Raw genomic sequence first — 26,535 nt, forward strand, 5'->3', positions numbered from 1 at the left:
AGCTAACCTTCACAGACAAGTTCTGTTTGTAAGCCATATTAAGTGCATAAATGACGATGTTGCAGTACATTTACATCAAGACAGAGCATGCCTGGCAATTCCGATTGAACCATATGCAGTACATGACTTCTGATCGGATTGGCAAAAGGAGTATTCCACCTCTGTGAATCATACGGATTTGGCCTGTTTGTTGAGATTGATGTATTTATGCGGAGCATTTTCATTCAATTTGGGCATTTGGTTTCATTCTAATTGCATTGCAAGGCAACATGTAAGTCCGGCTATTGATCATCCCATTAATAATGCTCCACAGGTGCTTAATTCAGGTGAGATCAGTGTGGCATGGTGAGTTCTCTGGCAAGATAATCAATATACAGTAGCTATAACTTCAGACACCAAAAAGTGTACGACCACTTGATGACGTTGCATTTTTGTTGTCCACCCAGAACTGGTTGCCAGCCAGTCGCTGGCCGCACATAGACGAATAATATATCAGAAAACAAAATGCTTACTTGGCTACATATACATAATAATTTAGAACATAGTGAATATCCATTTATCATTTGTGCACTGCCTCTTGGAAAACGTGGCTTGCTATTGCATGCATAGACGAGTGCACACACAAAGCTGCTATTTAGCTGACTATTTAGCAGCCTTATCAACATGAAGTGAATGATCTACTGTAATCATACTAGAGCCGAAAGCGCAGAGCTCTTTCACATCCTGCTGAATGCTCCCCCCGTGTACACACAATGGCACCAATTTAAATGCAAATCCTGACATTCCTGTCACTCAGCTGCATGATGTCTGTTTTACCAAAAGCCTGGTCATGTCGGCCAAAGTCTTAGCAAACAGAGCTGCACAACTGTGCATCCCATCTGTGTTGAAAATATGAAGGAAACATAGATGATAATCGTAGAGAAACAAGTGGGGCTGCAGCCATCACCTATTTTGTTTTTCGAATATCCTACCGAAAATGCCATTGAATAATCGAGCATTCAGATTTTTTTTTCTTGGTTATAACTACTTAAGACAAAAAAAAACCCCACATTTCATTAATAATGAACGTCCAACTGGTTTTCATTTTTAGATATTCAACATTTTATACTGAAATTTAATCTGTGCATACTTTAACAACGCTCTATTTTCCTCTCTAGAAACAGTGAGATTTTAGACAAATCTCTCCCCATCGGTTTTGGTCTCTGAGACGGAGGGACATCAGAACCACAGGAGTGATTTTTGCTGGCCCAAAGCACATGGTTTGGTAAAAAGTGGTCAGTTAGAACGACAACTGTGTTAGGCGGTCAGCAGCAAAGTCTCCGGTGTCATTTATGTCGACTGTATTTGAAAAGTAATCCAACGCCTCTGACCAGCCTATACGGAGCGCTTGCTAGCGCTAGCTAACGCTTGCTAGCACTGAACCTGCCGCGAAAAGGTGGCAAAAGGCCCTGTACAATAAAGTGTCAGGATAATGAAGTCATTTTTAGTGCCCTTAATTAACGATTGAACGTCATTTCAGGACGCCGTTGTGCTGTTGAAGTCAATAGCAACAGTTTGTGATGGCAAACAGCCCCAAACAGGGAAGAAGACAAGTCGAGTCAGCCGTTATGCCGCGACACGCAGCCAGGAACAACTTCAAAATAAAACCTTAACTTGGCATTGGTTATCCACATATTATTTGGTATGAAAGGGTTTATTTTGAAGTTAGTCTTCTTCCTACATTGGAGGTGAGTTACTGTCATGCCTACCATAAACAATTGTTGCTGTGGTTAGCTTTACTTCTTCTTGGCAGTGTACAAGCAAATAAGCGGGTGCCCGGTTTTGAAAAAAATGCCTCAAGCATTGCTTTGACTCAACGTACCCCAATTACTCGAGGATTTGTTTCAGCCCAAGACTTAAGAAAAAAATGCCTCATTAGTGAGGATTTTGACATTATTTTTTTGTTCCTTCTGTAACATCTATCAAAAACTGGATGATGACCTCATAGAGTGGGGGTGTGTTTCCTCAGAAACACTTTTTGGAAAGTTTGGATTAAGGCTTTTTTTTTTTTTATTTTGGTTAATGGGTTTGTGCTTTCTGACTTTTTTTTGTCACACGATTTCATTGAAACCTTTAAGCATTCTTTGTGTATATCACATGTAATGACACATTTCAGGCATACACAAGAAGTGTGTATCCATTAAAATGTGCTGCATTTAACCTTGCATGTGACACTCAAAGTTGTCTCGCAATTTCATACGCTTCGCTATTTCCTCATTTTTTGGTTCCCGTTGCATGCAAATATAGACTGCCATAGCTCCTCGCTCATTACCACATTATTCCTTTCCCCATCTAGCTGAATTGGTGATATACAGTTATATCTTGTTTCATTGCTCAAGCAATTTGCATTGTATCATTTCCCCCAGCATTCCAATCTGACTCTTAACCATTAAAAGTTGGTGTCTTACTTCGGGACTTTTGACGACAATATCATCAGAGGAATGCAGAAAATTTTTAGCAAGACGCATGCCAGGGAAGAACCAAGAAAATACATAATTAACTTGGACTAACCTCATGGAAGCTTGATCTCTCTCATTATGTGCCAACCACCACCGTTGATCACCATTTTGTTGCATAACCAAACTACCATACAGCAAAGATCTGTAATGCAGAAAACACCTGATGGATTATGCAGCAAAATGAACGAATCTCATGCCGTGGGATGAACAGTCAAATGAAAAAGGTGTACCACCCTGATTCAAGTCCTTTGCTCAAAACTTTGTCTGCCAAACACTCCTGCATCATGCCTACAAATAATTTGTAAAAAAAAGTATGTGAACACTTTGGAATGACCTTGATTTGTCAGAAAATCGGTTCTGATCTTCATCATTAGACAAACACAGTCTTCTTAAATAAACATCACATTGTATACAACACGTTAACAAAAATCAGTGAACCTTTGGATGTCTTGACGACTTAACCTTTCTTTGGGTGCGAACTTCAACCGAACAGATTTCAGATCAGACTTGACACTGTCATGAGGAATTATCGGCTTTACAAATGGATTTCATTTCAGGAATATGTGTGAATCACACTCTTGAGGTCATGCCAAAGCACCTCATTCGGGTTGAGGTCAGGACTCTGACTGAGCCTCTTCGAAGGCCCAATTTCTTCTGAGCCATTTAGTTGTTCATTCACTTGTGTGCTTTGAGTCATCATCATCATCATCAGACATCACAGTGTGTGGCTATGTCACACATCCTCTGAGCTTTAAATGGCGGACCAGATGGTTTTAAATTATCCTGCACAATGTCTGATTTAGCTGGGGGAACTATTTTTCCTTTGATAATACAACCCATGTAAGCCCTGAGGTAGCAAAGCAGTCTCAAACAATGGTTGCCTCCTCTATGATGCACATTGGTTTCAAAGATGGTGTGCTGTGCCGTGTGCTACCCCCAAACAACAAAACTTTTGTTCCATCTGGCCACACAATCATTATGCAAGTAGCGCTGTGGAACATACAAATACACCTTTATGACTTTTCTTTGCGACAACACTGTCTTCTTCTGTGGCGTCCTCTCATGACATCCATCTTATTTTGTTCTATTATTTGAAGAATTGCCAACAAAGATGCTAGCATCTGACACTTCTGCCTGATACTTTTCACCTTATTGAATGAAAACCAATTCTGTGGTCTGTACTGCTTGGGAGCGTAGCAAAAGTGCTGAACTTAATCTATTTTTAAATTATTTGTCTTCTGGCTAAAGATAAGTGAAGATCACGGACTCTTTGAAGAGTTCTTTGATACCAGGCTTGGTTAAAATTGGGCAACACTTCTTGAGTGTTTATTATTATTTTTTATTATTATTTTTTAAATGTGGCATGGCAGTTTTAATTAAGACATCCATCTTAACACACTCATACAGTCATGGGAAAAATAAGACAAAATATTTTCTTGATTTCTTTTTTTTCTCATTTTAATGTCTGGTACTACTAAAGGTGTCTCCTGTGACTAACAGAAAGAAAATAAACCAGGGGATGCCTAAAAGCAATATTTATGGTAGTAAATGCCAAAGTGAGTGATTTTGGCTATTGTCAAGAAAACCATGTAAAATGGCTAGATATCTTCTCCGAAATTAAACTCTTATGAACACTTTTTTAGGGATAGACCGATTACCGGCCAGGCTGATTTTCGGCGTTGATTTTTGTCATTTTAAAGCATATCGGCATGGGTCTCTGTTAAAATTGTATTTATTTATTTTTTTATTTTGAGAGCTAATGAGTAAAGATATGCTTTTAAGCCTGGGAGCTCCATCCTATTTAATTATTTCTCAATTTAAAAATAAGATGTCTATTGTCAAATATAAAAGAAAAAAAACTTTAGGAAGTTGCACATCTGAAAAGCACCAAGATTTTCCCTTTACTGCAAATGTATATCAGCCCCACATATAATTTATCGGCCTTCTTGGCAACTAATAATCGGTCTTGGCCCTGAAAAATACCTATCTTGACTATTTTTATTGTCATCATTATATTTGTCCAAAAAATGTACCTTTAGTTGTACAAGGCATTTAAAAATAGCAAGAAACTGAAGAAACAAGGGTGACCTCATAATTTTTGTCCATGTCTATATATACAAACAATTTTACAGTATTATTCTAAATGAATTTTCTGTTTAAAATGTTCTTGTTAATAAATTGTTAGTAAAGGAACTTTTGTTCCACTTTCTGACCAGTTAGGAACAGATTCCAACCTCATACAGTGTGTGTGCGTGTGTGTGTCTTTCTATTCTTTCTTCCTAACACCCACATTGTTTCACCTCCCTTTCACCCCTTCATTAGTCGTTGGCCTCAGTTGCCTCTGTCTCTCTGACGAGCTAATTCTGCTCACAGACAAATCGCAGTCCCCCTGTATTTAGCCCTCCCATCCCTCTGATCTTTATTGTCCTCTCTGTCTGTATTTTCCAGAGGCTACCCAGATGAACCCACCGATACAGAGCTGATTGATGAACGCCACCCGTATATCCATGGCATATATTGTGCGCCACTGGCGCAGCCAGAGCGAGGGAGCATGGCCAGTCTGGACCGTATGGGTGGTCGACGTTCGCCCTCCATTGACAGCATTCGTAAGGATCCACGTTGGCGTGACCCAGATCTACCAGAGGTCATTGCCATGTTGGGACACCCCATTGACCCTGTTAAGTCCAATGCTGCGGCCTATTTGCAGCACCTGTGCTATGAAAATGATAAAATCAAACAGGATGTACGCCAGCTGAAGGGAATTCCTGTCCTGGTGGGGCTCCTGGACCATCCCAAGTCTGAGGTCCACCGCAAGGCTTGCGGTGCCTTGCGCAATATCTCCTATGGCAAGGACAATGACAATAAGGTGGCCATCAAAAATTGCGACGGCATTCCAGCTCTCATCCGCCTCCTGAGGAAGACTAATGACATGGAGGTTCGAGAGCTCATTACTGGTAAGATATTTATGTATTTTTGCGTTATGAATAACATGCACAAATGTAACATTTTAATCAGTGAAAGGACATTCCTTACTGAATAGACACACTTTATTTAAAAAACCAAGCACATGGACATGTCAGCTTGGACATTTAGAGAGATTGTGGGTCTGTATAAGCACACACAGTAATGTGCGGTATTAACACTTTGCTGTAACTTCCTTAAAGGGGAAGTCAGCCCCAAAGATCTCTTAACACGGCACTCTGATTAATATTTTGTTAGTGGAATTTGAGTTAAGCAGTAAAATCCACTCATATTTGTACGTGTACATTTTGCCACTTGCTGTCAACTGAAAATGACATCACAGTCGCTCAGAGCCCAGAAAACAGGTGTGCCGTGATTGGCTGTTACCAGAGTCCTGGACAGCTGTGATGTCAGTTTCAGTGGACAGAAAGGATATTTGCTGCAAGTTCGTTCATACTTTCATCGAATTGCAAACGCTTGGGATTGCATTTCTCAAAGCTGTATTATAAACCATCACAGACACAGCAAATCAACACAGCACGCAAGGAACTCAAGCATTGCTCAAAATCATGGGGCTAATGATCAGGAGCATCAAAACTAATTTCTCACAACATAGTTTAAGCACTTAAATTAATTGAGAATGTCTGTCTGACCTTGTCAGCATGTCTGATAATTAATTAAGTTATGCTGTTGCCAATGCATAATGGCATACATCTTTTTAATTAGGACATGCCCTTGGTTTTTCTGTTCTGATTTATTTATTTTTCCAATATATGAATTCTGACACTCAAGTCATTTCTACTGTTTTCCTCTGACAACCATAACGTTGCGTTCTTGTTTTTTGATACTTATGATATTTCCACACTTTCACTGCAGCCTCTTTCAGTTGACTTGTTTTTTGGTGTTATTCCAAATAGTCTGCCCTTAACGCAGGTAAAATGCATATTGACATGATCAGACTTAAATCTTCCACTTATTTCGCCTAGTGACCTCGTTTGTTACATTTATTGTTGTTATTTGGTCATTATCTTGCTGAATATTGAACAGTTCGGTTGTGAGCAATTGGAAGACAAATGCAGCTGAAGGCCTTGTTTTTCTCCTGCCATCATGTTATCCATCAAGGACAATTCATGAGGCCATCACTAGCCCGAGCCACTCATGAATTTTAATGTTTGGGATCAAGAGCAAACTCCCCAAATGTTAGCCTTTTCCATTACTTTAGTAAGAGTTCATCTTTGCATCATTAGTCCATTGAAGACTGTCTCAGCATTGCAAGTCTCGTCTCTGAACTTTTCTGTAACTTTTTCATTTTCTTTCAGCTTCTCAATAACTTGCTTTTCATGCATTTACATCACTTTAGTCATCATGTTGGTTCCATTTCTAACCAATGTAAATGTCGTCATCCAAAAGCCCAAATCTCAAACAAAAAGTGAACATTCAGTATGTTGTGTTTTTTTTTTTTTTTGTGTGTGTGTGTGCGCTCGTGACAGCATTATAAGCACACGTTTCTCCACCTGTTTGGCAACAGCAAATTGAATAAGATGGACACAATCGCAGGCAGCAAGTTGAACTCGTGGTTAACACATCCGGCTCACGGTTCTGAGGTTGGGAGTCCAAATCGAAAAGGCATTTTTGTTGTCTCCAAATGGATGTTGATTTTGAAGATGTGTGCAGCTCAAATGTCCATCCAAAAAGTAATGAATTGTGTCACTCTTGTCACTTGCGACTTCCTGAGATCTACAGTACATTGGCATGGGTACAGCTTTCTCAAGTGTACAAAGTGTGCATGTGTGGTTATTTTGACAGAGATGTCATGGTGAGCAATGACTTTGGCACAGCAGAAATGATTTCCTTTATAACACGACATCGCATTTGCTAAAAATAGCCCTGCACCACAAGACATAGCGAAGAGGAATGCAGGGGAACTGTTTTTTCATTTTGTTTTTCTATTCCTTCTTTCTTTCTCATCCCTTTTGTAATCCTGGTACTGTTTTTCTTCTCTCCATTCATTTTCTACAAGTTAGATTTGTTGTGTTCCACTTTTTTCCCTCCAGCTTCAGGTTTCCCTCTTCAGTGTATTGGTCTGTCACAATGCAAGCTCAGCTTGCAGCAAGCCCATCTGGCCTGCATTCAGCAGGTTTTTTCTACAATTACATATAATTGAGGGGTTTTATATATAGAGTCCTTTTTTAGTATTCGTTTCCTAAGAATTGGCTGTAGGAGTGGTCCGTGACTGTAAAACCACAGAGTTTATTTTTTATCCTGCCAGGGAAAATGATGATGTGGACGTTTGTGTATTTTCCACATTGGAGGACCCAACCCTTCCTTTTTAGTGAGTCTTGTCCATCTCACTTCTTCCAATTTTCATCTTCTTAGGCTATTGTGGTGTTCAGTCAACCAACATTGCGTATGAACTCGTCTTTTTTTTTTTTTTATTATTATTATTGTTTTTCGACTCTTCCAATAACTTTGTGCGGAGAAGCGGTATAGACAATGGATGGATGCATGTCTCTTCCAATTAAAACTTTGGCAAAATTGTTCATAATAAAATAACATTTTTTGTTAAGCAGGGTTGTCAGCATATTGCAATCTAATTTGACTACGTTTACCATCAAGTTATCATAAGGCTACTAAGTTATGTTTTGGTAATTGTGGTGACACTGCCCATGACCCTAATGAAGACATTCGCGAGGGAAAATAGATGGATACATTGATGTCAACATTATGGCCCCTACGACAACATTTGGGTAAATTGCCGTACTTTCATGGAACTCATTCTTAACTCAAAGCAGTTCAAATCATCTTGAGTTTACTTAAAGATCACTTAAAAAACTCAAACAATGTGCTGTACATAAATAAAAATTCAAACTTAAAACACAAGACGATTGACTCACATCATTTAAAAACAGTAAAACAATAAAGTCAAAACTATCCATCCATCCATTATTTGTACCGCTTCTCCTCCCTAGGGTCATGGGGGTGCTGGAGCCTATCCCAGCTATCTTCGAGCAGTTGGCGGGGTACACCCCGAACTGGTTGCCAGGCCAATCATAGGGCACTCGTAGACAAACAACCATCCACGCCCACACTCACACCTACGGGCAATTTAGAGTGTCCAAGCAACCTGCCATGCATGTTTCTGGAATGTGGGAGGTCACTGGAGTACCCGGAGAAAAACCCACACAGGCACGGGGAGAACATACAAACTCCATACAGGAACGAGTTTGAAACTATAAAAACAAAAATTTAAAAATGTCTCGTGCTGTGGTAACGGCGGGGAATAATAATAGTTTTAAAAACTGTCCGCTGCTTTTTGTGAACACGATGGAATACTACACGTGGCGCATAGGCTACCAGCTGTGCTTGCTAGCTGACGTGGCTCTGCTAAATCTTATATGGTAGAAACTAAAGTATACTTATTTATAAAGCATCGTTACCACTAAAGACAGACGAGGAGTAGCAACACCTATAGAGAGCACTAGAAACCAGTGCTAATCGCTAAGCTAATATTGTGTTGCCAAACATCACCAAAAGTGCTCTGGCGTAACGTACTTGTATCACAGTTGTCCAGCTGGAACGTCATTTAAGAGGAGCGCAACCCGTTATGAACAGCATATTCACAGGTTCATTATTAATTGTCTTGAGAGAGAGAGAATAATTGTAGTGCGAACAGGACACAGTCACGGACTTATGAATGGACGAATAATTGGCCCCTCAAGGCTGAAGCCAGAGGGCAACCATCTTTAACAGTAATATTGCCGTTGTTACTGAAACTTCTGTTCGGTTTTCATTGAAAATACTGTATCAGTTTGTGTTTTACACTCCGATCCCTGGATGAAGTAATAAGAGCCTCCCGAAAAACGTACTTCAATGTTTGCATAGATCATTCAGATTATATTATCTCAGTATCGTCAATCGGGATTTACAGAGGTTACGTTTACATTTCACCATTTTTTTTTTTTTTTTATCAGATTTGCTTTCATTTCATTATTCATGCTTCTGGCAACATGATGCAGACGACTCTTTTCGTAGCACCCGGAGATATAACTAATAAGAGAAAATTTAGAATTGCATTTTTACTGATGAAATATGCTTGTAAGTTCTCCCCAGCCTTATTGGTACACACGGTGGCGTTTTCACCATAGAGTCAGAAAATTACATAAAAATGTCACAGAGAAAAATACTCAGCGATTGGCAACACAATTCTGGTGGCTTCACTTCTAACTGCTGCGAGTAAGTCTCATTGTTAGTCCATTAATTTTAAGCCAGTGGACAACAGTAAGCACACACATCCAAAACAGCGAAATGAGTGTTGTTGCGTCAGTCAGGACAAGGCGCTTCTAAGGTCAAAAGTAAATCATTTCATATGTTAAATATTTATAATATCAGATATGTAGTTGCATTTTTGTTTTCATTCTTTTCAAATATGATGGTTTTCAAAACAACATTATCTTTCTTTTGTAGTTTTGCTGACATTTATTTGTTATTTGTCAAATCTATTTCATTACATAGAGGAAAAAAAGCAGACTCGTTTACATAATAATGCAACATTTGAATGTAAAGAAGCAGAGAGAGGAATAAAAATGATTCTTCATGCCTCATTGAACAGGAAATGTCTACTTTTTACTTTTAAGCAACTTCATACTTCCATTATAATTCCTTACGCTTAAATTCATATCATGATAGGTCCTTCTATTGAGAAGGGATTGAATTTTACAATGTTAGTTTTTATAATGACAATATTGCACATACTGTTTGAAAAACTTGGATGGCTCCTTCACATAGCTCTTTAGTCTCCTTATGTTATTGGATCAATTAACTTTTAACGTTTTGATAGTTTCTTGTCATATTTGTAAATGTAAGTACATCGTGAACATTACCCTAAAGCTTGATTTGGGGAAAAAAAACGTAATTTCTGTCAAAAATTGCAGTTCGATCTTTTCCTGAAATTGTTCAGCCCTACTTTAAATTTCTTCAACAATAAATCGTTCTAGGATAAGCAGATAAGATAATGAATGAATGGATGGATGTTTAAATGTGGCAGCATGGTGGCCGACTGGTTAGCACAGGCAAGAGGTTGCCGGGTTCGATTTAGGCTCTGATCTTCCTGTGTGGACTTTGAAAAAAAAAAAGGGGAAAAAAAGAGAAGAATGAGCACTGATTTGGCCATCTTAATTCTGAACTTATTTTAGGTGAAAATGCTCTGACCTCATTACATGAAACACTTGGGAATTATTGCCAAAAAAAGTGCATTTTCGTAAAGCCTCTGTATCTTGTTTGCAGTGTTTGTTTTGACAGGTTCCTTTCCTCCTTTACCACTGATGTTGAGTCAGGAAAGGAAAGGGTGGAGGACAACATTAAGAAGCAGGACAAACTTAATAGCCGAGCCAGAAGAGCATAATTTCTGTCTGTGTTCCCCAGATAATGTAATTAGCTACTGTGCCATTTCATGATCTGCGTTCACGCAAACGCCAGCCATCAAAGGGAGGGCAAAAGACTAAGACACTAAGCTGAGAAAGAAATCTTACAACCACTTAAGCTCTGCTTTTCTTGCAGTTTATAGTGACACACATGCTGGTTGCATCTAAAATGTAACTTAAAACAACAAATCCTGCCAAATTTTTGTTATATAAAATAACCAGAAAGGAATAGTAAGAGCTTAAAACGAAACTTTACGACAATGCTGTCATTTCGATTTGAGTGACTGAGATGTTCATCACCCCTTACCAAAGCGCATCTGATGGCAGATGAAACATTTCATCACGCTACAGTACTCGAAGACACAACTTCACTGATAAAAATAAGCCTTGACAGAACAGATAGGTGGAGAACGGCGAAGTCGCTGACTGATGTAAAGCTGGTTTGATTAAAGTGCAACAAAATGAAATCAGTACTGATAGATTTGTGTAAGAAATCACAAAGATTAAAAATGTGTAAACTGTGTGAATTATTTTACTCGACGTTATCTTCAGATTACCATGTTGGTAATCTGGGGTTGGCCATTCATAGGAATTTTATCTTAATTTGAAATGTAATTTCACACTTCCAAGTTGTCAAACTTTTACCTGATACAGCATAGTGAAGTATACTGGAAAACTTCAAAGAGCAGCCTGTTATAATAGCTCCATCCCCTTTTTCCTATACTTTTCTACCTTTTTTTTTTTTTTACAGTTTGGTTATTTGTTTTGCGTCATGTTAAAATATTTGGCTCGAATTATATAATTTTAGCCTGAGGGAATGTTGTTGTTGCTTACTTGTCTTTTCCATCCTTATTTCTTTGTGCATTCTACTGTACTTGTTGCACTATTACAGCGTTTCAGATGTGACATTTTTGAAAACTAGACATTACTATTGGATTTCCTTCTTTTGTTCCCCATGATTCAATCTTAAGGAGCTTTGTCCAAACCTGGAGCTGGCCAATGTCTCTTCTGCGAGGAAAGTGTCAAGAATGGGGTTAGGAGAGAGGCGAGAGTGGGTGCTAAAATGAACTAAAAGGCAGTGTGAGAAGACGAACAGACAAACGAACAGCTGTTTGTTTACATTCAAATTTGAGCTTGTAACGCGAGGGACGTCATGCATGCTGTGAATGAGAAATTATAATTTCAGCATCCAGGGGCCCTCGTTCTGGTCAGTGGAGACTTGAATCATGTTCCTCTCACTCCTCCATGATTACCGTCATGCAGCATGTAGACTGTGCAGCAAGAGAGAATAAAACTTGGCCCTCATTGTAAACAAATGGCAACAAGCTCTTGTATCTATGAATTAGAAAATGTTTTTTATATAGATTATTTTTCATGACACTGTTTCTAAAGCTGTGGTTGTTGTTGTAGTAGTAACAAAATAAAAATTAAATTCAATTGAGTACAGACACCCATCTCCTTCAATGCACTGGAAAGAGTATCCACACATTTTAATTGGTGCTGTATATGACATCTGATTTGTTTGTTTTTCACCCCTTATTGTGTTTGCATTTACTGAAACCCCTGAATATGGCTAAAACACAGACACTAAAAACTATGCCCAATGCAAGTGACAACATCAAGTTGAGATAAGATAAAAGGTTTCATGAGGACATATTACCCGGCTGATCCAAATTCAGGAGTCATCCTGCGAGGACATTTCACAATGGTATGGCCCGACCGATTAACTTGGGAGTGGTTGAGAGTCGAGACACTGCTCCTCCACATTGAGACAAGTCAGATAAGGAGGCTTGGGCATCTAATCAGGATGCCACCTGGATGCCTCTCATCATGAGGTGTTCCAGGTGCATCCCACTGGAAGGAGGAACCAAGGACGGCCCAGGACACGCTGGCGACATTTTGTCTCCGAACTGGCATGGAATCGCCACAGGAGAGGGAAGTCTGGGCATTCATGCTAAAGCTGCTGTCTTGCGAGCAGATAAGAAGAAGCATGGATGAGTGGATTAAAGTCCTTATGATTTTAATTATTAAATTATTTGCGCCATGCGATGCATTTTGCGAACAAACATGTGCCCGTGGCGTCATTAAAGCTAGTACGAGCAAAGTACTGATTAAAAAAAAAAGTGTCGCTCCGTCGCTCGTTGACCTGGAAGTGATTTCTTTCGCCGCTACTTTAATGCACCGCGCCAAGCTATCTTGCGCCGTAGCAGAACGGACTTTATTTGAACTATGATGGACAGAATTAAAGACCCCTGAGGTATAATGACAGGCAAAGAAATGCTCTTGCGCTAAATGGCTGAAGCTACATAATTAACCTATATATATACTTTTTTTGAATAGTTTTGCCAAGAGTTTTTTTTCCCGATGTGAAATATGTGCCTTGGCTCAATAAAGGTTGAGAAAAGCTGACTATGAGAGTTAACCCTAAATGCATGTTTTGAGATGCACGTTTTTCAAAATGTCTTACATCCAATAATGTATTTTTAGAATTCTCCTGTTCACTAGAAGACCATGGTCAAGTCAAGTAAGAACAACAGAAGTTATCGAAAGGCAGTTTACTGCAAAATACAATTCAGAGCAAGTCTAGAAGTACAAGTTTCACACATGAGCAACAATTCTATCAGTCAGCAATGGATGGGAAAAAAATATTTTGTTTATTGGAGCACAAACATTCACTCGCTATATATCTCAATATATATCCGCATAGTTAATTATATAGTTCCTTAGACAAACAAGAAGAAAAACAATGTATGGATGGCTATGTAAAGTATGTATACCTAGGCACATATAATAAAGACTCACACTCCCTAAGAAGAGATTGTCAGTTTTATGCTCTCTAAATATAACAGCAGGAAGGATGAAGTGTGTAAAGTGATGTCAGACACTCAAACAAACTCGAATGAGCAAATAAAAACAGAAGTGGCAAGTGTTCCAAACATGGAACTCCATTTCTCATTGTTTGCCGACCTTACGCGGAGGGCGTTGTTTTTGTTGCTACTCATTTAGGTTAGCAAGAGGGCCTAACACTTCAGCGGTGCAGGGTTTCCTTCCAGTGTGGAGTTTGCATGTTCTTCCCGTGCCTGTGTGGTTTTTCACCGGGTACTCCAGTTTCCTCCCACATTCCCAAAAAATGCATGGCAGGTTAATTGAACATTCTAAATTGTTGTGAGTGTGAATGTGCAGGGTTGTTCGTCTATGTGCCCCCTGCGATTGACTGGCAACCAGTCCAGGGTGTACCCCACCTACTGCCCGAAGATAGCTGGGATAGGCTCCAGCACGCGCGACCCTTAAGAGGAAAAGTGGCCCAGGTAATCGATGGATGCATAATTTATTGAAATGTGGGGGCATCAGTAATTTGATGCCATATTATCCTTGCTTCCGATAGAGAACATGTTGAATACAGATCCTGGATCAACAATCTGGTGGTATTTTTTTTTCCGGTGCACATTTTCTTTTTACACAAAGATTACAGTATATAAAGAAAGCTTTTTATGTCTTTTTTGACCCAGTATGGTTGACGGTGTATTGCTCACCTGCACAGGCAAATTCTATTAATATTGCAGAGCTACTGTGGAAACAAGGTAACATCAGAGCAAGCTGATGAGCAACCCTCCGTTGTCCTCCCTATTTTCTTCTTGAATTGGATTTTTTGCCAATAAAAACATGCTTTTGTGTGTGTGATCATAAAGTTTGGCCTGCTTGGACAGCTGTTGTTATAGTGAATCGTCACTCAGTTTCTTTGTTTCCACCCTACCCTTCTTTTTCACTTTCAATCTTTTTTGGTCATCCTCTCTACTCTGTTTCTTTCATAATCCTCTTTCGTTATTGCCTATTTCTTTTCCCTCACCTTTATCATCTGCTTCTTTTTGTTTTCCCCCCATAGGGACTCTTTGGAACCTGTCCTCGTATGAACCCTTGAAGATGGTCATCATAAACCACGGCCTCCAAACTATGACCAATGAGGTCATCATCCCACACTCTGGGTGGGAGCACGAACCAAACGAGGACTCAAAACCCCGCGATGCAGAGTGGACCACAGTCTTCAAAAACACCTCTGGATGCTTGAGGTAGGGTCAAAAATTCACTCAGACTAGCATTGGTTCAATGTTATGTTTACATTTCTTCTCGTTTTGGACGTTGAAGTAGTAATTGGTTCAAAATAATTTGGGCGGTTCGTTATCTCATTTTAAAGCACTTGTTTTATCGAGGGCAACGGTTTGGCTCAGCCTTTACAACTGATCTAGTTTAAAAATTGTCCGTCAGATTTTAGCTTCTTGTCACATTTATCGAGTGACAAACGCTACATTCTGCAACTGACCCTTGAAACAATTCCTGGCACCACCTGAGCCTTCCACCTTCGATTCAGGCGCTGCCTCTTCGCCTATCACAATGTGTCACTACAACACGTCATGGCAATCATCAATGCACCACATGGTTTTCTTTTACTAACTCAACGTCTTCTCAAGCCTTTTGCTTCTGACATGTTATCCAAGAAGATATCCTTTTGTAATCTATTCATAGCATTTCATATAGCAAATTGTCATACGTACCTGAAAACACAAAAGTTCCCTCATGTAGTTTCCTCTTCTCCTCAAGAGTTGAATGAAAGCAAATACATCTACGTAGTGCCTTCACTGGTAATACAAAAAGGATTCTTCAGTTCTAAGTTTGAGGTTTTTCTGTTGGGTGCGTCTCCTGAGCAATATTCAGGTGTAATTTGTTGTTGTTTTTGCCAGATGAGACTGGTGAATGACACACTCCACTCAGAGACATAAACACAAACCAGGGAAAAAAAACATTAAATTTCACAATTTTGGAATGAGTCAATGTATAATATATGTTGTTGTATATTGATATTATATTGATTGTATATGTTCACTGGTGGTGAAGTCGGTCACACAGCTGACTTTCCCACGACCAGTCTGAACATTTGTCTCCCTGAGTGACCGTAAGAGTTGTTGCATGTGTGTGCATGCGTGCGTGCCTGTGTGAGATGGTTTGTCTGTCTTCGTGTACCCTGCCATAGTGGGTTGTAACTTGTCATTTGCCCACAATCAGCTTGAACTGACTCCAACCTTCTGAATTGAACTGATAGCCTAAACAAAATTGCAAGACGGGTTATGAGTGGACATCACTGACATAGAATTCTGTGGTTTCAGTTCACACTCCGTGACCTCGCGAATGTGAGTGCTATGTCTTTTTATGCGGCCTGTGATTAACTGCCAACCAGTCTTGGGTGTAGTCTGTCTTTTGTCTCAAATCCACTTCCTGCAACCTTAAATAGGATAAGAGGTTGGATGGATGTTGTTATTTGTTTATTGAAGATACAAACAAGTGACGTAAAATATTGTTCTAGAAAGGACAAAAAAATTACAAAACAACATTTGAAGGAATATTTTCTCCTCTGCCTCCTTGTATACGTGCAAGTAGTTGTTGTTCTTAAATTTAAAAGTGAATTGAAACTTTCAAGTAACCATCTGAAAACAATTTATGTGCGTGTGTGTGTGAGTGTTTGTTTGGATTATCATGCCTCATGCTTCACTGTGCTTGCCAAGATTGTCTAGACTGTAATCTGGAGCAGAACATATCCCATCAGTCAATGCTTCAGCTTACTGGTTTACATTTACAACAGGGAGACAGACACTGACTAACATTTTGCTCCTACCTATTTTTTTTCTTGTTAAAGGCACACTTTATAAAGTGTGAAAACTCCCTTGCAGTTTCTGGAAAAAACAAATATTGATCATGCTCTGAAGAGCAGCAATAATGAACCAGGAGGGAATAAATTAAAGTTCACAGATGTAGATAGAAATAGTTGCACAGAAGTCATTGTTGTTTTACTCCATTTAACATGAGTTATCACCTCTGCCTTTTTCGCATATGTATATTTGTCAGCTTCTCTACAAACACAAGCTCTCATTACCCCCGACCCATATGTTACTGTTGGCAGAAAAAACACAGTCTTCCTGTCATTCTCACTCGCTCGACACTTAATACAGGCAGTGCAGCTGAGAAAATGGCTCCATGGTAACTGTAACCAAGTCTGCAGTTTCCTAGATGCAGGTTTTGTGTCTTGGGAAGAAGTGCTGATGACAGAGAGAATTTGTTTACTCACACCATCAAAGACGTCACTTTATCTTCAATAAGGCTCTGCTTAGTTCCAAATTATTTTTATTTTCATTGTATTAAAAAGCATCCTCCATCAATGTGTTGATGTCGCGCAGAATTGCAAAAGTGTATTCAATTCGTATCTCCAAGATTTTTAAGTCAGTGTTTGGAACATTTCTGTCTGCTTGTTCAGATTTTGAGGTCAAAAGAAAAGAGCTCACTGATGTGGGATGAGCATGTGAAAGATGTTTGGGGGGGGCTTCTCAAAACGAAAAATACGTCAACCTCGGTCTGTGACTATCCAGTTTATTCCCAGCTGCTTTTGTCCATGGCAGCTGGTAGCCTCTCATTCTGTAACTATGCAGTGCCGGAATTATGGTGCACCTGTACAAACTACTGAGAGTCAATACAAGACATTTACAACTGCTACTGCTAAATGTGTTGAGTTCCGATTGACAGAGGATACGTACAGTATGTTAATTTGAATAATGTATACCTAATTCTCTTATTGTGGCAGCAGAGTGAGCTAAAGGTTGGCATGTGTGCATTGGTGTGTAAAGTATGCGCGTTGCTTGCGTTTTTTTTTTTTTTTTCTTTTTACCCGCTTATTTATAAGTGCACTGTCAGAAAGAAGAAGGGAAGCTCGTCACTTACCGACGTCATCCTGAAATAATGTCACTAAATAAGGGCACAAAAAAAAGGCTTTATCACGCTGAAATTGTATTGTACGGTGCTTATTGTCAGTATCGATGGACACTTTACCCTATTTAGCTGGTCCGTCCCTCCGTCTTTATTCATAAAATAATCGTCCTCCGTCCCCCTTCGTCCTTGTCCTCTTAAAGCATTCCCGGCATACCATTTCACCCATACGTACCCCCGCCCAAAAAAAACCCACAAAACAAAACAACAAAAAAAACACGTGTTCATGACACCGTGGGAGAGAGGGTAACGGCAGAAATATCATAATTCATAAATATTATTTAAAGCTCATTAGCGGGCTAATTTCATATTCACATCCACTTATCTTACAGGCACCCACTTCTGGGTTAACAGTTTGACAAACCACTTGCCACTACACTTTGGATGTGCACTAGTCCCTCGCATAGGTATCTCTGTCTTAAACATTCGGTACTTGACCCAGCTAAGGACAATTACAGGGATGGACGAAAACCCACTTCTATCCTTCCTTAGTCCGTCCTTTTTCTAAAACCAGTTGGTCATTTATAAATGAAAATGTTTTTTTTTGTCTTTTGTATTCATAACCTTGCAAAAATATATTAATGAAATATTATTTTAAAAATATTATTGGTTATAATGATTACATATGAGAATTTGAAATGTTACAAGAGATGATTTAGCAAACATCAAAAAAGTTGATTTGCTTATGCGAGCCACATAAAATGAGGTGGCGGGCCCGATCTGGCCCCAGGCCTGTGCTCTAAACTGTCCCTAGATGTAAATGTGGATGGATGGATATTCAAATAGTATTTTGATATTGTGTATAACTGTATAACACAATATTTAACTACTTAAGTTTTATTGACTTATCCAGCAACTATTGCCAAGCAGGAGTAATGGAATTGACCAAGGGTGGCACATTACTTTCCTAATACTGGCCAAAGTAAAACGTTTGACATGCCTGTAGGACTTTGCTAGAGCTCTTGCATCCAATACAAACACAATGTCGTAACATTTACTGTCATACATTTAGCTGGAATTGATGCAGCAATTTGCAGTTGCTGTATTTCACACTAACACGACACCAAGCCAGTGACAAATGAGCTTTCCATTTTGCAATGAACAGTAAAAATGCTGATGCAATTTCACAACCTGCTCTGAATTGATAAAAAGAATTAAAAGCCTAAAGTCTTTACATCTCCAGCTGTGCTGCACCAGCTGCCTCATTTGCAGTGAATATTTATCAGCTCCTGCACAGCATAATGCTTCTGATTCGTAAAATATGACTTTACTATGGCTTTGGATTAAAACTTTTTTTCTGATTTAATTAAAAGTTGATATATTTAGTAAATTCAAATAGTTGCACCTTACTTTAAATAGAATGAACTGAAAACATGTGAGATTTGCTTCAAAATAATTACGAATCCACCACCATATTCTGTCGCTGAAATCAATAAACTTGGGACTCCAAGGGTTGATGTAACCTCATCAGATGCTACATATTACTCCTCTAGGTCACCTCTCCAGGGACAACAGCTATCTGCCATCTTAACTGACAGATGCACTAGCCATAATCCTTCCAACAAAGACAACTGTCCCCCAAAAGACTCCTAAAAATGAAACAGCTGGCAGTAAAACTCAGTCTGTCTGCTCCCAAACACACGCCTGTCAAATAAATCCAAGGTGGGTACTCCTCGGATTCATTTACAAGGGTACTTGAGTCCATTTTCTGACAGCTGAATGCTGATAACGCCGATTCATAGACAAATGAAGACATTGGCGGATGGGCTCATCCACTCTCCAACTAGCCACAGTTACAGTTAGAGACGATGCGGCTGTGGTTTTACTTTAGGAGTTTTTGATTGAGATTTGGATTTCTGACTGTGCATGTGCTACATGTACACTGCTGGGCTATTTATATTGAATCTAAACACACATGCAGTGGTGTTGGGTGTGATGTACACTGCTGCTTACCGTTGCAATACTGCCTGCATCTTTTCTTGCTGGATTTAACCAGGTTTGTCTATCGGGATTATGCATTTTGGTTGCACTCATAAATGAAATCACGTGAGGAACTGGGAGCTCAAGCTATCGTTTAACCTTTCGTTATGCCTTTCCTTCTAAAGTTAGTCAGGAAACGACACATCTCAGGATATGACAAGAGTGGAAATTCTCTTTGTACTGCAAATTTCACTCTTAGACTGAAGTCAAAGACTTGTTTGAAATACTTTGTACAAGATATCAAGCTTTGACATTGAGTCATTGTCATTAAGCACTTCATCTGAGATAAGTGAAAAATTGTCTCCAGTTTGATATTGGTTTGCTTTTATCTCTCCCCTATGTTTACCATAGTCTTTTCAACAGAAATAAATCACATTCATTATAATCCCTAAAGGGGAAATCTAATTTACACTCTGCTGTATATTTTTGCGTGTTGAGGATCACACATTGAAATAGATCACACGCAGGCAAACATGCAAGGATTTGTGGTAAAAGCGGCGCACAACCAATGTTGCACCAATTGAGCCGGAAAGTGGGGATGGTGCCTTGCTAAAAGGCACCTCGACAGTAGACAGCAAGCAAGCAGACTAGCATCTGCCATTATAACTTTTTTTGTCTGCGGTGGGACCTGTGACCTTTTGGCTCCAAAGCTCAAGTCTTTGCACATGAGCGACTGCTGTCCCATTATAGTTGTATATAAAAGTATCCTAGCTGATAAATATTGTTTTGAAAAACAGATGTCTTTATTGATCTTAAAAAAACACTGTTGTTTTTATCTTAAAATGATGAATGGAGTTTATTAAAAATTTAAAAATATTGTGTTCCCAGCACAATAAAGTTGCATATAAGATAAAAGGAGTGTTTTGTGGCAGGACTCGTTATTAGTTTTGAGAGTATCACTTTACAACTTAGACTTTCTCAGTAGTTTGCTTTATTTATTTAATTTTTTTGCTGACATATGTGCAAATATCAGTCGGCACACCTTTCCAATCAACTTTGTGTTGGATACCGATCTTTTGTATCTTATTTAACAGATTTATCTTTGTATTACTGGTTTAAAGTGACAGCAGCGTGACTGCAGGGAATTCTTAACACTTGGAGGCTGGATTCTGTTGTGTGCCCCTTGTTTAATTTAATTGTGTGTGTGTGTGTGTGTATAAATATGCGTGTGTGTGTGTGTGTGTTCCTCAGAAACGTAAGCTCAGATGGGGCAGAAGCTCGGCGCAGACTGAGGGAGTGTGACGGACTGGTGGATGCCCTGCTGCATGCCCTCCAATCAGCTGTAGGGAAGAAGGATATGGATAATAAGGTTGGACATCACCTGATTACTACTCATTTAGAGTTGAGATGATCTTAGTAAATGCACTTACACTGACAATATTACACTGCCTATTTGTCATCTCCCTCCTAGTCTGTGGAGAACTGTGTCTGTATTATGAGGAACCTGTCCTACCATGTCCACAAAGAGGTGCCGGGGGCTGAAAGATTTCAGGACCCATCAGCACCGCTGGCCCCTGGCTCTGCAGGGCCACAGAGGAAGAAGAAGGATGATGCTGGCTGCTTTGGGGGGAAAAAGGCCAAAGGTGAGGAAGCGAAAGATGTTTAACCTCACTAATTAGTTATAGCTATACATATACACATATATATATATATACATATACACATATATATATATATATATATATATATATATATATATATGTTTTCTAACTAATATATAATATATATATATATTTTTTTTTATTACTTTATTATATTTTATCCTTATGGAAAGCCTGTTTATGTTAAAAGGAACATGCATTTGTGGAATGAGGAGCCCAATAGCAGTACATGTGCTGCACACACGCCTATTCTAAACAGTTCATTACTATTGAATCTTGTTTGGCCTTCTTTGGGAGATTAGACAAATAAAATCGTATCAGTAAAAAGGATGGAACACGGCATGTTGGCAATTGTACAATGAAGTCTTTTAACAAACAATCTGGTGCCTCAGTAGCTTGTGGAAGTCACACAATGTGTGGGATGGCATTCCAGGAATAGCCAACCAAGAGTTTCTGCAAGTCAGCACCAATAGTACGGCCAAGCTGATCCCACAAGTATGCAGTTAGGTTGAGGTTAGGGGTATTGGCAGGCCGCTTTTTTTAAACATTGCTTTCCAGAGTTGAGTTGTTGAAGACTGCAGCTTGATGTCTCCCTGCACTACGATTGCCTTAAATGACTGTGATGGAGATACGGCTACATCAAGCGACTTTATTGCCTCCAATGAGCATTGTATTCTCCCTGTACACATTGCTGAACATAACTTTCCTCCACTTTTTCAGGTGTTTCCAGGACAGGTATTGTTCAGGCCAGAAGCTAAAAAAAAATTAAGAAATAAAAAAATATATAAGAATCAAGCTGTATTTGCCGCTCATTCCACAAATGCACAACCCTTACAAATAGGACATCATGTAGAAAGAAAATTTCCAAAAGTACTACATTTGTTGGCAAGGAGCATTGTTACCACATAATAATATTCTTCCAATGAGGACCACCCACCACCACACCACCCCAATAACATTTAATAACTGGAAGGTCTTATTTCTCATTCTCCTTTTCTCCCCGTCCTTGCACTTACATCACAAACTGGACATTAGTTTCTGCTCATTTATACAACTTACCTACTAACGTGTTCTCTCATCCTTTTTTGCCATCTACATTTAAGATGTTGCGATCAACTATGAAACAATATTCTTCACGTTTCGATTACATTGATGATTTCCGTCATAATTACTTCAACGCAAGTCCTTGTCAGCCGGCTTTGTCAAGAGCGTCTTGTCATTTTCCGTAGCATCGTTGGCTCCTTGTCAGATATTATGTTCAGATGTGTTGTAAGCAACGTCTCCATCTGTGCTCTCCTGAGCTCTTAACAGCACAGCACCATTGTCTCCCTGCTGTACAACAATAATGGCTGTCATTAATCAGACGACCAATGAAGTGTGACTGCACGCTGGTGACCCCCCTGGTATCTAATGACTCTTTGGAGAAATCGCTCCATTCATGGGTGTGAGAAGCGCAGACCTTACATGAAAACACACTTCAAAAGAAACCAATTATCCACATGAACACTTTGCTGTGTGCAAGCGCACATTAAATAATGAGTTGTATGTGGCTGCTGCGGCCCCTCAAGGTGTTCTTTCAAAGAGGAACGTTAAACATAGCCATAAAGAAGCACAGAGTAATGCTGTTAAGTGAAACTGTCGGCAAAATTGTTGGTAATTTATTGCCTTAAGTAGGCTGCGTAATTGCGTCGTCTTCAGTTTAGCGTCGCATTCCGTAGGAATTAAAACATACCATCATGATCAGTACCGGTGGAAGACTTTTTGCTTTGATTAGTTAATGAGCAGCCTGAGATTTCGATCACATCTGTTTTTTTTTTTTCTTTTGACAGTGAGATTAATGGAGCATGTTTTTAAATGCTGGCAGCTTGCACTGTTGTTTTTTCGCTCCCTCGCCAATTTGCTGGAGAAATGAATTCAACATCAATGGTCAAAGTGTTTTATTTGACGGCTTCTGTATCGCTAAAAAAAAACACATTAACTTTCTTTCTCTTTAACCTCTTAAAAGTACTTTGTTTTTTTTTCTGTTTACTTCTTTTACCGTCTTTTGTGAGAGCTCCTTTAATTGATCCTCGAATCTCAGCGCTATTGTTAGAAAATGATTTCTGTTCTCCTTTTGACACAGCTCTTTGACATGTGAGCATGGCTTTTTCACCATGCCCCCTCTCTCTTTTCTGTGCTTTGTCTTTTTTTGGCTGCTGCTTCCTTGGCTAACTGTAGAGGAATGGTTTAATCAAGGTGAGTGCACCATACAATCTTCTTGTCTTTGTCATCCTCATCCAACCCATTCTCCCCTCTCTCATTCCCTAGAATATAGTCTGGAGAGATGTATGTACTTGCAAAACCTGAAATCGGTTAGAGCCATTTCTCATGCATTGTTGCACTTCTTCATTAGTGGGGTTTTTTTTTAGATCACACTCATCTGACTAAGCCCTTTTGGATACATTTGGTAAGGGACTCTGAGGTTGTCGAGGTTCCCTCACCCAGTGACTCAATCTGGAAAACTACAGACTACTTTAAAAATAACGCAATAAATCATCTTGAAAGGTGTTTCTTTTACGAGCCACCATTCATTCAATTATTTTTATAGTATATGCTCCATGTTTCTAAAGCTCATAATTTACAATTGGACTTATCCTCGTGATATTTATGTAACATATGGCCCAGGTGAGACCCACAATTAACTGCCCTTGACGTTAAATGTCTGGTCCATTAGGCTACTGGGCCTCTTATGCCAACAAAGGGACCACCTTTTAAGTCACAAAAAGGACTCCATGACAAATAATTCTTTTCAGGGATGAAATGTCCAACACATCCACAGCATATGAGTTTGAAGGATGACCAGGAAATACAGCAGCAGTGACTTCTTGCTCTTATGCGTTTATAGGTCGCATACCTTGTACCAAAATCTTCCCTGGTACATTGGTTTTAAAAAAAAGAGAAGAGCATCTGTGTTGCAAAGCCTAGCAAGTGCGGAACAACTTTTATTGCTTCAGCCAGGCCAAATGTCACGCTGAATTGATTTTACTGTTCAAAATCGGGTGCATTTTTTTTATACACACACTGATATGATCTGACTAATTTTTCAACGCATAACTCATGTCAGTTTGCTGGTGCACATTACAATCTTATTTTGCAATGATTGCGCCAACCTGTGTGTTGTTTAATCACTGCAGTGATTACTTCCACCAGTTATCTATTTATAAATGGAGCTCATGATAACTGCCACCTTGGCTTCTTAATAAAAAAAGAAAAGAAAAAAGAATGACACAATAAAAGCCAAAAAGTAGGATCACATTGCAACTGTTTTTTTGGAGAGATGCTAGTCTACAATTCATCCTGTCACATGTTGAGTGGCTTAATGGGAACGATATCTCTTTGCATGCCTGCATGTGTTTGATCCGGTTCACTGTGTGGTGTGCAAAATATGAATACAGCAGAGGAAATATCAGTGTCAGTTAAGTGTAAGAAAAAGAAAAACACTGAAATTGGTAAATTGTGTAGCTGTTAGTCAGTCAACCCGCGGCTATTTCTGGACGTTAATGTGAGTGGTTAACTCCAAAGCGTGGAATTCGCTGCCTCATCACTTTGGTACGAATTACATCTTAAACTCAGCAACATTGCATCTCTTTTATAAAAGGTATCAGAGCAAGTCTTTGCATGTGCCTCTTGACACTTTTGCAACAATTAACATTAAAAAACCCAGAGTAGCAAAGTCAAGTTTCTTCAGCTTTTCTGACATCTCTCCTCAGCCGAAGTAGCAGTTAAAATAATCAAAAGCTTCTCAACTGTAGGTAAATTAATAATTGTGATTTTTCTTGGACTACAAGAATTTCTTTTCTGAGCGGAAGTGGTAGGTCAGTGTCAGAGTAGCACTATATAATTTCTTCCTTCCCTTACCCCTTGTGCCCGGAAATGGCGTCTAATTATGTGGTGTGTCATGTGGATCTCTATACTGTCTCTTGGGCATTATCATGAGCATGCAACATGACCCACCACACCCTTTGCATTTCCTCACATCCTTACATTAGTCCTACTCTTATTGTTGTTTACATGTGTATAAAACTCAACATATCGCCATAATGGTGATAGCGAGCGATAAAAAATGGCATGAAACATTGTTTGCTTCATACATTACATAATTTCCTATTTTAGGTTTTTTAGGTAATGGTGTCTCATCGAAGTAATTTTGTGAGTTAGCTAACAAACCGCTCGATTGTCATAATGCCATCAGAGCAGAATTCAAATGGAAAATGATATGCTCAACAACAATTTTAGATTCTGAAAAAGACAAACAACAAAACTGAAAAGAAACATTGCTTTTATGTGATAAAGAAAATGTTATACAATGCAAGATAGGACCTCAACCCCATCAAACACTTTTGGGATAAACTAGAACCGAGAGAGTGAGACCGAACCTACCGTCCACCACCGGTGACCTCTCATGTTCTTCTGTATAAATAAACAAAAACTCCAACAGATGCACTGCAAACATCTTTATCTCGTCCACTAAAGTGGAAGCGACTGTAGTAGCAAATAGGGATCCCATACAGGGAGCACATCGTCGCTGTTCTCTAAAAAAAATTGCATGTCCTATTTTTAAAAGTGAGACTGTTAACATTGTCTCAAAAAAAATCTGATCATGATCTGATTTATGTAGTTAGATCATTATACAAGCGATCAGATCATTAGACAAGCGATCATGTAAACAGCAGAATTCATATAACGACCATTATCTGTTTATTAAAAAAAAAAAAAAGCAGCTGGAATTCTCCCCAACACTCAGATTTCTTAATGTACTGTATGTATTCCCGTTGATAATTTATATTGTGTAACCATCCTAATGAAGGAAGTAAACAAGAGTTGAAGAAACATTTTTTTTTTAATTTTACTTACCTTTTAGGTTTCATGAGGTAATTAGTTGCTGTAATCCCAAATCACCAATCTCTTTTTTTTCTCTGCCATCACCCTTTTTCACAAGTAAAATAAAAAGTGTCTGAACACGATCTTTTGAAGATTAGATGGTTAATGTTCCAATATGCGTATGTATATGTGTGAAAGAAATAAGGCATCGGACTGAAACCACGGCAACCATGCTATTTCAATGAGTGCATTTCTGAAATGCATTTCTGTGTACGTCAGATCCGGTTCCTACAATTATCTGATTACACCATGTTATTTGATGTAATGGTAATGTTGGTTTATACACCTGGATAGTTTCCGTACTACATCAGAAAAGAAAGATTAAAGTGATCTGTCAACATTTCACCT

General features: G+C 39.0%; 1 protein-coding gene across 14 annotated transcripts in view; it reads left to right on the top strand.

The window, feature by feature from the left end:
* arvcfb (ARVCF delta catenin family member b) overlaps window positions 1–26,535 on the top strand; it is a 181,385-nt gene that overhangs the window by 127,655 nt on the left and 27,195 nt on the right. For 12 of the 14 annotated variants that reach the window (XM_088300854.1, XM_088300916.1, XM_088300899.1 and 9 more), the window contains 5 exons: window positions 4,947–5,452; window positions 14,763–14,946; window positions 20,858–20,975; window positions 21,078–21,249; window positions 23,485–23,502. In XM_088300854.1, the coding sequence (XP_088156980.1) occupies window positions 4,947–5,452; window positions 14,763–14,946; window positions 20,858–20,975; window positions 21,078–21,249; window positions 23,485–23,502 (998 nt within the window). The remainder of the gene's footprint in view (window positions 1–4,946; window positions 5,453–14,762; window positions 14,947–20,857; window positions 20,976–21,077; window positions 21,250–23,484; window positions 23,503–26,535) is intronic. The other 2 variants (XM_088300890.1, XM_088300907.1) reach the window with 1 other exon arrangement.

The sequence above is a fragment of the Idiotropiscis lumnitzeri genome, chromosome 1, assembly GCF_059441095.1.
Source record: "Idiotropiscis lumnitzeri isolate Australia: NSW breed Sydney's pygmy pipehorse chromosome 1, RoL_Ilum_1.0, whole genome shotgun sequence".
Classification (NCBI taxonomy): Eukaryota; Metazoa; Chordata; class Actinopteri; order Syngnathiformes; family Syngnathidae; genus Idiotropiscis; species Idiotropiscis lumnitzeri.